The sequence below is a fragment of the Lacerta agilis genome, chromosome 2 (genome assembly GCF_009819535.1).
Source record: "Lacerta agilis isolate rLacAgi1 chromosome 2, rLacAgi1.pri, whole genome shotgun sequence".
NCBI lineage: Eukaryota > Metazoa > Chordata > Lepidosauria > Squamata > Lacertidae > Lacerta > Lacerta agilis.
This window is the reverse complement of record NC_046313.1, coordinates 74,548,333-74,560,901: the sequence shown is the minus strand read 5'-3', so window position 1 is coordinate 74,560,901 and position 12,569 is coordinate 74,548,333. Positions and strand designations below refer to the sequence as shown.

At 39.1% G+C, this 12,569-nt stretch overlaps 1 protein-coding gene across 1 annotated transcript in view; it reads right to left on the bottom strand.

Moving 5' to 3' along the window:
• The window catches only part of SYN2 (synapsin II), a 149,619-nt gene that overhangs the window by 67,546 nt on the left and 69,504 nt on the right, over positions 1-12,569 (bottom strand). Inside the window, exons 4-5 of the mRNA XM_033140785.1 lie at positions 11,124-11,280; positions 3,719-3,808 (exon numbers count right to left, since the gene is read on the bottom strand). Coding sequence (XP_032996676.1) covers positions 3,719-3,808; positions 11,124-11,280 — 247 coding nt within the window. The remainder of the gene's footprint in view (positions 1-3,718; positions 3,809-11,123; positions 11,281-12,569) is intronic.

Below are 12,569 nucleotides of genomic sequence, written 5' to 3'. Positions count from 1 at the left end.
ATACAATGGGACTTACTACTCAGTAAACATGCTTAGGATCATACTGTTATATAGAAACATGCTATGAAGGATATCTACTTCCCAAAACAATGTTTAAACAGCTGAATATGCTATAGTTTTTGCAGAATGTAGAAGTCAACTTTTTTGTTGTTGTACCATAATTCCCAAAAATGTGACTCCAAAGAAAATTATGTGTATATATATGTATGTATATATATGTATATATATATATACACCCACCCACACCCACCCACCCACCCATTGTAGCACAAGTTTTTATTCTAAGCCCTTTGACACTGAAACATTGGCATCAATAAGCATATAACTCACATTATTTTTTCTGAAAAAATATCTTTCATTTTCCAAAATGGATTTTTGATCAACATTTATATATGGTTTTTTGTGTGAAACAAGTTATTCAGTGTAAGACTAAATATAGCAAGCATATTCTACTGTATCATGCATGTGACTTTTTAATTCCATAAATTAGATAGTAGATAGCAGGTACTTCAAATCAAGTACCTACAAAGCAAGTGCCTACCTAATGTAATTTCCTTGAAAAATAAACCCCAACATTCCCTCATTCATTATTTCAATCTGCAGCATGGCTCAATTTGTAACTGCTGATTTTCTTAGGTAAATGTGAAAATACATCAAGGAAATTGCTAAGCTTTTAACTAAGCATTTAAAACTAAAACATGCTAATTTTTAAAAGCCATCTACTGAAGCAGTTAAGAAGAGTGCTATCTTTGTGCAGTTGCAGTTTACTGCTTTTTAGCGGGAAAACAGAACACAAGACTTTTCTAAAGGAATACAATTATATCCGATCGACCAGCTTCAAATTTAGAGCCTCAGAATACTCTGGTATAAAATTCTGAACAGCAAGTTGTTGAGGGGAAGGGAACTGTGAGAAACTCTTGAAACATCTAAAAAAATTCCCTAGACAACGCCTTTAAGTACTGTGGTTTGCCTCTAACATTACTAGTGACAATCCCCTCTCCCCCCACCCCCTCTGGATCATCCCACAACAGCAGCTAAGCTTTTCACAGAAACTGCAAAATCTATCTGTCATTCTGCATCAACTGTTTTCCAAGTCACTGCCTGTACAAAGTCTCCCTCAGAGAAAAAGAATCACAACAGGAAGAATCTTCAAATTTACAGTCATCACTGCTTATGTGAAATATCCATAATAAAAGAATACACATGCAGATGAAGAACCATGGTCATGTTTATATTCATACAGAATATTAATCAGACATTTTATCAGCCAGCAAAATAATTTTATTGAGATATCATGACTTTGTGGTGCTGGTATAGAAAAGAGGACACACATTCTTTTACTATGTTGTAGGTGAAAATTTCAAACTCAGGAATGTCAGGTAAACATCAGAAAATCAAATTCAACTAGCTTTGCAATCCTGAACACATAGTGCAATCCTATGTATGTTTATGAAGAAGTAAGCCACATTATGCACAGAGGGACTTACTCATAGGTAAATATGTATTAGAATCATTTTTACTGGGAAGTTGCACTGAATTTAAGGAGCCATACAGGTAATTTAAGTAAACATATCTAGGACTGTGCTACAAATCACTTTTTATGGTGTAGAATTTTTTTAAGGCCCTTGTTGTTTAGTAATAAAATATTTTGAATCAATAAAAAAGGCTAGGGATATTCTGTCATGTACTTTTTAAGCAGAGACTCTAATTTAGAAATTCATTCATTCAAATGCAAGTTTCTAGCCAATATGCTGTTGGGAAACACCCAGGTATGTAATCTACAGTGTAATACTATCCAGAAGTAAGTCCTATTAAATTCAATGGGCCTTACTCCCAGGTAAGTGAGATTAGGCTTGCAGCCTTAGGAGCTTCATGAATACAGTACTTGTATTACCTATTGTTAACTAGAAATTTCTGGCTATAGCAGAGGATTTTCCAAAGCCTACCTCATTTGCTCGTAAGGCAAGTGAGAGACATGCTAAGAATACAAATTAGAGAAGCTAGCAATCTTTCCAACACAGCCCAAATTCCGAGGAGATTCCGATTAAATATATGGCTTATAAAGGGCAAGACATGTGTTCCTAAACACTCAGGATTATGTATTTGTCATTTATATTTCAGAACAAACACCACAGTAAAACAGAGTATATCTGTAAAGTGCTCCTCATTCTGCTTCTCTTGTATTCTTTGGAAAAAAACAAACACCATCACTGAATCTGCCAGAGCTGGAGGAGGGAAAAAAACAAGCACTTGCAGTATGAAATGGTGTTTCAACCACCCACACAGCAAATTTTGTATTTTCCAGTTTGTGATTCCTGTACTGTACATTTAACAATTTAACATTTAACAATGCTACTCTTCCAGTGCATAGCAACTATTCTATAGCAGGGTTTTCAGAATAGTACCACCTGATGCCAACACAGACTGTTCTCTATCTGTCTAAAGTCAACAATGACTTCCTCAAACTACAATTCAGCTCAGTAGTCCTACTGTGATTAGTGTACTACAGCTCTCTGGCAAGCATGACGAACCACAGATTTCCCTCCATCAATGGAACTGGGCAAGGATCATCCTTACAGTTGTGTTACGATGCAGATGTCCATGGACTTCTTAGGATGATCCCTATGCTTTTCTCCAGCTTCTAGGTTGCGCGGAAAGTTGGGACTTGCTTACAGAAATACAGTGCCAAACAAGCCCCAGCTTTCTATTCCAGAATTGAAAAAGGACAGTGGGTGTTTGTTGTTTTTGCTGGTGCACTTCTGAGACACTCACAGCTCAAACAAAACAAGTTCAGAGCTGGGGTGGCGGTGGCAGCAATTGTCCCTGCAATTGCAAAAGGTTCCCAAGGCTTCCTAGCTGTGCAGGATCATCCCACCCCTCTTCAAACTGGGGAACGGGGCTTGGGCTTCCTCTGCAGCACAATCAGGAACAAATTTCCTCTTCCCAGGTCCAAACTTGGAGGTTATGGAAGAGAGTGGGTGATTTTCCTGGTGTTGCGCTGAGTTTCAGATGCAAGTCTGAACACTCTCATGGTGGCTACTAATTTTTGGTTGCTTAGGTCCACCCAATTTTTTGTTTGCTTGTTTGTTTCCTGCCCAGCAGTGGTTTTCTTTTGTTATCTTAACTAAGATGGGATGGGGAAAGATTTATCTCAGAATGACACTCTCATCCTAAAATATCCTTCCTACTCACATTCGAACCACTACATACATGGGTCTGGAGAAATAAGAGGATGTGGGAAGCCACTCCAGGCTTCCTTTCCGGTAGTCCATTATTTTATCACATACTAGATGGCATATTTGAAAGTGAGAGGAGAAATGCTTGTTAGTATAAAGCTGAACATGTGTATAATCACAGAAACCAACTGTTAACAGCAATCCATGAATCAAATGCACTCAAAAACCACAACAGCATTTGAGGATGAGTCAGTGACAGCTATGCTGAATTCTTCTCCAGAAAGTACACCTTCCATTTCAATGTTTGTAATGGTTTATTTTTAAAGTCTGTTAAATAATGTTTTCCCCATTTTCAGAACTTTTGATATTTCAGCTGGGTAGTTAACCAAGTTAAGGTCTGTTGGATGAAACCAACTTTTAAGTAGCATTTGATATCAAGTATTAGCTGGTGGGCAGAGCTATAATGTGAATCATGCATTATTATAGCTCCTTTCCCTAATACATAGAATCAACTGGTATTTATGTTTGTTATTCACACCTACCATTTCCTTGTGATTGGGATAAAAGGTTTGCTCAATTAAAGGGAACTTCTCTGGTCCCAAGGTTCTGTAGATGGACACCAGCTGAGCAAACTGCAAAAGAAAATAAACAGAATTCTAAGCTCAAAGTGCAGGCTATACCAAAATTACTTCAGCACTGTTATTCAGCACCATAATTACTATCCATCAAAAATTCAAGAGCCTGTTAAAAGATCCCTTCTAGTTTACCATATTCTTATTACCCACCTACAGAAAAAGAATGCATAAAAAGTAAAATGTGCAAGTGCAAATGATGAAGAAAATATTAATTTCATAAACCTGTATTGTTTTGGCAATTCCATTTTCTTTTGAGCCTATGGCCTAGCTAAACTAAAAAGGCCTGTGCCTACTTTTTACAGTATAGAACAAGCTGCTTTTAAGCATTGTATTTAGCGAATGTTTGTTTTGGAACACTGAAAAGAATAAACTGATAGAATCCATGGTGACCGCCATATGCATGAAAAGAGAATCAGCTAGGCATGGCAGTTATGCTTAATCTTGAATTGTTTTGTTGATAGATAAAAAAGGATATTGGGAGGCATTTAATGAACAGGAAAATTAGTCAAAGTCTTAATAAAGAAAGACACAGAAAAATGATTATATGTAATTGAATGATATTACAATGAGAAACTAAATGATTTTGATTGGTTCAGGATGATGACACTGGGTTGCAACCGCTATGGGAAGACTGCTGTGATTATTTGAATGGTGAATGTAAATAAATCACATGTGTAACCTGAGAGTGTATAAGAATTATTGCTTTGGATACAGCACTTCGCGGCCTCTCTATGGTTTTTAAGGAGCCTGACCGCAAGTATATTTGCATTCAATAAAGGCCTATTCTTTTTACTTGGAGCCTGCATCATTTTCTTTGAGGTTTCTGTGAGGGATACCTCCAATCTAGGAAGCCCTTTTAAATTTCTCCAGCATAGATTATCCCACATTAAATTAACGGCAGTTAACACTGCTCATCTAACACACTTGGCACAGATTTTATGTTGTTGTTCAGTCGTGTCCGACACTTCGTGACTCCATGGACCAGAGCACGCCAGGCACGCCTATCCTTCACTACCTCTCGCAGTTTGGCCAAACTCATGTTAGTAGCTTCGAGAACACTGTCCAACCATCTCATCCTCTGTCGTCCCCTTCTCCTTGTGCCCTCCATCTTTCCCAACATCAGGGTCTTTTCTAGGGAGTCTTCTCTTCTCATGAGGTGGCCAAAGTACTGGAGCTTCAACTTCTGGATCTGTCCTTCTAGTGAGAACTCAGGGCTGATTTCTTTGAGAATGGATAGGTTTGATCTTCTTGCAGTCCATGGGACTCTCAAGAGTCTCCTCCAGCACCATAATTCAAAAGCATCAATTCTACGGCGATCAGCCTTCTTTATGGTCCAGCTCTCACTTCCGTACATTACTACTAGGAAAACCATAGCTTTAACTATACGGACCTTTGTCGGCAAGGTGATGTCTTTGCTTTTTAAGATGCTGTCTAGGTTTGTCATTGCTTTTCTCCCAAGAAGCAGGCGTCTTCTAATTTCGTGACTGCTGTCACCATCTGCAGTGATCATGGAACCCAAGAAAGTGAAATCTCTCACTGCCTCCATTTCTTCCCCTTCTATTTGCCAGGAGGTGATGGGACCAGTGGCCATGATCTTAGTTTTTTTGATGTTGAGCTTCAGACCATATTTTGCGCTCTCTTCTTTCACCCTCATTAAAAGGTTTTTTAATTCTTCCTCACTTTCTGCCATCAAGGTAGTATCATCAGCATATCTGAGGTTGTTGATATTTTTTCCGGCAATCTTAATTCCGGTTGGGGATTCATCCAGTCCAGCCTTTCGCATGATGTACTCTGCATATAAGTTAAATAAGCAGGGAGACAATATACAGCCTTGTCGTACTCCTTTCCCAATTTTGAACCAATCAGTTGTTCCATATCCAGTTCTAACTGTAGCTTCTTGTCCCACATAGAGATTTCTCAGGAGACAAATGAGGTGATCCGGCACTCCCATTTCTTTAAGAACTTGCCATAGTTTGCTGTGGTCAACACAGTCAAATGCTTTTGCATAGTCAATGAAGCAGAAGTAGATGTTTTTCTGAAACTCTCTAGCTTTCTCCATAATCCAGCGCATGTTTGCAATTTGGTCTCTGGTTCCTCTGCCCCTTCGAAATCCAGCTTGCACTTCTGGGAGTTCTCGGTCCACATACTGCTTAAGCCTGCCTTGTAGAATTTTAACCATAACCTTGCTAGCGTGTGAAATGAGTGCAATTGTGCGGTAGTTGGAGCATTCTTTGGCACTGCCCTTCTTTGGGATTGGGATGTAGACTGATCTTCTCCAATCCTCTGGCCACTGCTGAGTTTTCCAAACTTGCTGGCATATTGAGTGTAACACCTTAACAGCATCCTCTTTTAAAATTTTAAATAGTTCAGCTGGAATATCATCACTTCCACTGGCCTTGTTGTTAGCAAGGCTTTCTAAGGCCCATTTGACTTCACTCTCCAGGATGTCTGGCTCAAGGTCAGCAACCACATTACCTGGGGTGTATGAGACCTCCATATCTTTCTGGTATAATTCCTCTGTGTATTCTTGCCACCTCTTCTTGATGTCTTCTGCTTCTGTTAGGTCCTTTCCACTTTTGTCCTTAATTGTGGTAATCTTTGTACGAAATGTTCCTTTCATATCTCCAAGTTTCTTGAACAAATCTCTGGTTTTTCCCATTCTGTTATTTTCCTCTATTTCTTTGCATCACTCGTTTAGAAAGGCCCTCTTGTCTCTCCTTGCTATTCTTTGGAAATCTGCATTCAATTTCCTGCATCTTTCACGATCTCCCTCGCATTTTGTTTGTCTTCTCTCCCCCGCTATTTGTAAGGCCTCATTGGACAGCCACTTTGCTTTCTTGCATTTCTTTTTCATTGGGATGGTTTTCGTTGCTGTCTCCTGTATAATGTTACGAGCCTCCATCCACAGTTCTTCAGGTACTCTATCCACCAAATCTAAATCCTTGAACCTGTTCTTCACTTCAACTGTGTAGTCATAAGGAATTTGATTTAGATTGAATCTTTCTGGCCCAGTGGTTTTTCCTACTTTCTTCAGTTTAAGCTGGAATTTTGCTATAAGAAGCTGATGATCTGAGCCACAGTCAGCTCCAGGTCTTGTTTTTGCTGAGTGTATAGAGCTTCTCCATCTTTGGCTGCAGAGAATATAATCAAGCTGATTTCGATGTTGCCCATCTGGTGATGTCCATGTGTAGAGTCGTCTCTTGTGTTGTTGGAAAAGAGTGTTTGTGATGACCAGCTTGTTCTCTTGACAGAACTCTATTAGCCTTTGCCCTGCTTCATTTTGATCTCCAAGGCCAAACTTGCCAGTTGTTCCTTTTATCTCTTGACTCCCTACTTTAGCATTCCAATCCCCTATAATGAGAAGAACATCCTTCTTTGGTGTCATTTCTATAAGGTGTTGTGTCTTCATAGAATTGGTCAATTTCAGTTTCTTCAGCACTGGTAGTTGGTGCATAAACTTGGATTACTGTGATGTTAAAAGGTCTGCCTTGGATTCGTATCGAGATCATTCTATCATTTTTGAAATTGCATCCCAGTACAGCTTTCGCCACTCTTTTGTTGACTATGAGGGCCACTCCATTTCTTTTACGGGATTCCTGCCCACAGTAGTAGATATGATAGTCATCCGAACTGAATTCGCCCATTCCTGTCCATTTTAGTTCACTGATGCCTAGGATGTCAATGTTTATTCTTGCCATCTCATTTTTTACCACATCTAGCTTACCAAGGTTCATGGTTCTTACATTCCAGGTTCCTATGCAATACTTTTCTTTACAGCATTGGAGTTTCCTTTCGCTTCGCTTCCTTTCGCTTTGCTAAAATTGTGTTTTACCTGGTAACTAAACATCTGACGTTTATAAGAAACAACAATAAATAACATATACCAGTAACATCTATGCTTATACTTCAGAAAATTTCTAGCACAAGAGATTTAACAACATCTGTTCTTTGATCAAAAAAGAAAATGAATGTGATTCATTTGAATATTATTCAGTTCGAGTGATGTTATCTATGTGATTTGTTTTTAAATATAAAAATAACAGGGAAGAAAAATGGGGCAGCGGAGGGTAAATTAAACATTTTTGGTTCTGTTTGCAGCCATCTATCTACTTTTTCTTTGGGGAAATGGATCATTGTCGGTGATTCTATGATGTACGAGGATGACTGTGTTTGATAGTTCAATGTCTTCATAGATTTTACTGCGAGAATTTTTGTTCTTAGTGCATTTTCTTTGTATTGCTAGTACTTTGTATTCTTACCTTTCTCACATAAAAGCTGTCTTTTCATCTATTAAAGAGCTTTTCTCGAGTGAGAGGAAGGGATTGTCAGCTGAAATCTTTATGCGTACCACCAATGCTTTGTACAGATAATAGTAAGCACTTGGCAAGAGAGCTCTTTCATTTGATAATAAAAGAATGTGCAAGATGTATTTTGTTATCCTAAGAGTGGAACATTGTAGCTTTGAGTGAAATCCCTAGGTATAGGGTACACTGAATGCTAATGCTATAATTAGAGACTTGATAATAACAGTTTTACTACTTTAGTTTTATTCACGTGCATTTAAATGTAAGCATGTGCCATGAAACAAAATAGGACATTTCTCTCTCTAATATACAGCATTTAAAGTAATTATACCTAAATGGGAAATGGCCTCATGTCTTGCTTCCACACACAAAAATGAGCACAGAACTTTCCAAGGGAGTCTCTCTCAGACTGCTGCAGGAGGAGGGAGGAAGAGAGAGCAAATAGCAGAACTGCAGTTGCAGCTTCAATCTGAGTGGGAAACTGTACTCTTCCCCTTTTCACTCCTTCCAAGTACAAAAGGAGAGTGCAGACTGAACTTGGAAGGACTGCCTCTGGTCCTGGAAGCAGTAGACAGCAATCATATAATTTCTCTCTATCCACCTTCTCCGTACCATTATATATGTTTATCATGTTCCTCCTTAGTTGCTTCCTTCTGGCACCCAATAAAACAGTTGCCAACGTTTCAACCTTTTCCTGTAGAGGCATTGCTCCAGCTCCCTGATCATTTTGGTTACTCTTTTATGTACCTTGATGCTCTGTGGGATGAAAGGTTATATGTGAACCCCTTCTCAATCATTACCTTGGTGGGATACTCAGCCAGCTCTTAGGGCTTTTGAATAAAATGAGCTTACTGCCATACTAACCCCCCCCCTTTTTGCATTCTGTAAGTTTTGTGTTGACTGAAGTTCTGTTGATCTGAAAGGTACTGCTTTCTTACTTTTTTTAAGATTGCATGGAGATTAGTGGAATTATTGTATATGTTCTCTCAGTTCTGTTAATGCGGCTTGGTATGTTCTATTCCTTATCCCAGGGTCTGGTGAGAGTGGTATCAATGGATTAAGAATATGCATTATTTATTATCTAGGGCCAGGGTGGGAATATGTGGCCCTCCAGATATTGAACTCCATCTCCCATAGGCCTCAATGGGTATAGCCAATGCTCAGGGGTGATGGAAGTTAGAGCATAGCATCTGTAGGACCACATCTTCCCCATAATTGCTCTAGGGTATTTTGGAGTTGACAGATCACTTGTCATTTTTACATTCAATATTGCTGTGGGCACCAGAAAATATCCATTGCACAGAAGAAAAAATGCTGATGCTTGGATTCCCACCCCCCACCCCCCAAAAAAAAACCCAGACAGAAAGCAAAGATCCCTCCCAAAAAAAGAGACCCAGGCTGAAATCTTCACTCATGTATGAAGCTCATAATGGGCTAATCACTATCTCTAAGCTTAACAGACCTTAAAGGGTTATTGCGAGGATAGAATGGTGGTTGGGGGTGGAGACCACTTGGAGCTCCAAGGTGTATAAATAAATAAATGCATTTTAAAGAGCCAAAATCTTTTGCTCAAACAGAACAAAAAATACTAGAACTCCCGAATGCCGTATCTCTAAAAAGGACCCACCCAGTCATTCAGTAAAACATGATTTCATAAAATGTGATAAATGATAAATTTATTCATAAATGACAAGCTGGTAGTAAATTTTTATAGCATAAACCCATCCCACCTGCTGAACACTCAGACATTTATGCTTTCATTGAGACTGGCATGCTCCAGCTCTTCAATTTTATATTCTAAATCTATAAAGCCAGTTTCTTATGCAAAGGGCTGGGTGAAGAAAGATAAAAACATCCTTGTTTTAAATGATAAGGGCATGCATGGCTAGTCGCAAATGCTAGCAACCTTTTACAACAATAGCAGGAATGTCAAGACTGAGAAGCCTAAGGAAGAAAGATGCTGAATTCAAGTATAACTGGTTTTGTCCTTAATGCCAGCAGGTGCCTCGTTTTTAAAGAGCTTGCTCTAAGGCAAAGGCATCCTAAAAAGCTTATCACCTCACATTAACTTTCTGATTGCAGAAGTGATTCTATGTGCACTACAGCATGCACGCACAGAGACCTCAAGGAAGAGCAACAGGAAGATGTAACAAAATTGAGAAAGATGAGGGCTCTATGCGCAGCAGGTGCAATTTTTGTCGATAATATCTACAATACCAGTGAGATCTGCACACATGTAGTGTGGAGTGTTTCCATTCAGGGTTTCAGACAGCCATGTCCCATTCCAAGATGCTCAGTTCTATTCAATTCTATTCTCCTTCTCTCCCGTTTACTGTTCTCCCACTCCCCACCTCCAGTCACATCATCCACTGAGCATTATGCGGCCATTGAGCATGTATAGCCCTTAATGGGATGGCTTTTTATAGGGGTGGTGGAGGAGGAGGAGAAGGAGGGTCCCCTTTAAGCTTTTGTACCTCCTTAAAATGTTTGTATTTCTGTAAACCTTGGGGTGCCCCCAAAACCTTCTGATCACTCTCTCTTCTGCAGTGATGTCGCTATTTTGACTACAAACGGACTGCAACTTGGAGCAAATGTGATGTGGTCGTTTGAGTGCTGGAGTCAGATTAGACAGGCAAAAGCTCAAACCTCTACTCATCCAAACCATCTCATTTATTTATTTTTTGTAAAGATAAAAATTAGCCAGGGGGCAGGGAGATGTGAACATGTACACCACCTTGAGCTCTTTAGAGTAAAGACAATAAAAACGTAATAAAGGAACGAAACAGCATACAGTATTTTGTATTTTCACATGATAAATTAAAATTGTAGCTGTTAAGATAGTTAATGAGCCCACCATTGGACTAATATAGTGTTATCTAATGTTTTAAAAAAATCTAGCCGGTCAGATTTGTCATGCATCACACAAAATGGTTCCTTCCTTTTCCCCAACCTTCCAATTCAAAGCGACGGTTGTCTTCGAACTCGGGAATTTCTGTCAGATAACTTACCACCCAGGGCTTGTCACAGAAGTTGAAGATTGACTCTAGGGAGTTAACGCTTGGGATGCCAGCATAATGCATCCCTATGATTAAGTTACGGAAGTCTTCATTTTCTGCCATTCCAAACGAGTGTTGTCGAACAAGAACAAAGTCGGGCCTGAATGATCTAAGGAGAATAAGAGAATTTAAACATTTCTTCCATAAGCTATTTTTCTTATAGATGAAAGTAATACAAATATAAGATACTAGGTAAGAGAGCAAAGGTTACTATATTTTTGTCATACGAAATGTTTACTATATTTTTTCATACTAATTTATTTCCCTATAATCCCTATGTTCTTCTTTCAATGATTTGTGCTATTAAAGCTGTGGTCCTATTCATGCTGTCTTGGAAGTAAGCCCACTGAAATCAATGGGAGTTTCTTCTAAGTATGCTTAAGACTTGGGTGCACATACAAGAGAAGAAGCTCCAGATTCCCCAGCTATACCTGGTCTACCCAAGTGACATCTCTTATAATCTATAATGATGCAGCTCCGATCTAGCAACTGCATGCTCACTGAAAACCTTATCTTTGATATTTGTTCCTATTACACCATATTACTTAGATAACTAAAGGGAAAAGCCAACATCTGTATGAAATGAAAAGAACAATCAGAATATTTTTTATTGCCTGGGACACTGGGGCAATCACCTATAGGACAGCATTTAGTAAAGTGCTCTGTACCTATAAACTGCAATTAATAAGAAAGAAGCAGAAAATATCTTGGGATTGTTGGAAATAAGTGCCAGGACTGAGGTGATAAGGTATGAGAATTAGGAGCACAAAATACAGGATGTTAGGAGACAACAAACAGATAAAATGAGGTTGAATGATAGAGCAAGGAGAAAGAGATACAAGAAGGCAGGCTACGCTATAACATGGTAGCTTTTTGGAGCATCTGAGTGCCACTGGGCCCCTTTTCCTCTTACAAGCAACACAGTAATTTCCCCTCTTATTAGGTCAGCACACATTCCTGTCAGGTTACTGGTCCCAGCACAAGTGGGCTGAGAATCAGTGAATTATGATATAAAGTGATTCTCTAACATTTGTGATGTTGAGAAACATGCCTTCAATCCTTTGCAATGGGCTTCCCAATTAGACTTCTCAGTGTGCAGGAAGAAGCTTATGGCTCTGCTCCTTCATCTTGTTATTCATGGGCAAAGCAACTCTATTGTACTCTATTTCCTAGATCTCAAAAATTTCACATCAGAGTAGTTACACCTGGAATGAGAAACCAGGTTAGTTGGGCAGCTGCCATATATACTTCACTGTTGCTGCCCCCTAGAAAAAGATAACGCCAGAAAATGGCAGTTAACCGCATCCTCCATGACCACTATTTGTTTCCTAATTTCAGACACTGCAATTATGGTATGGGATCCCAATCACATGGAAGCATCAGCTATACCACAGAAGT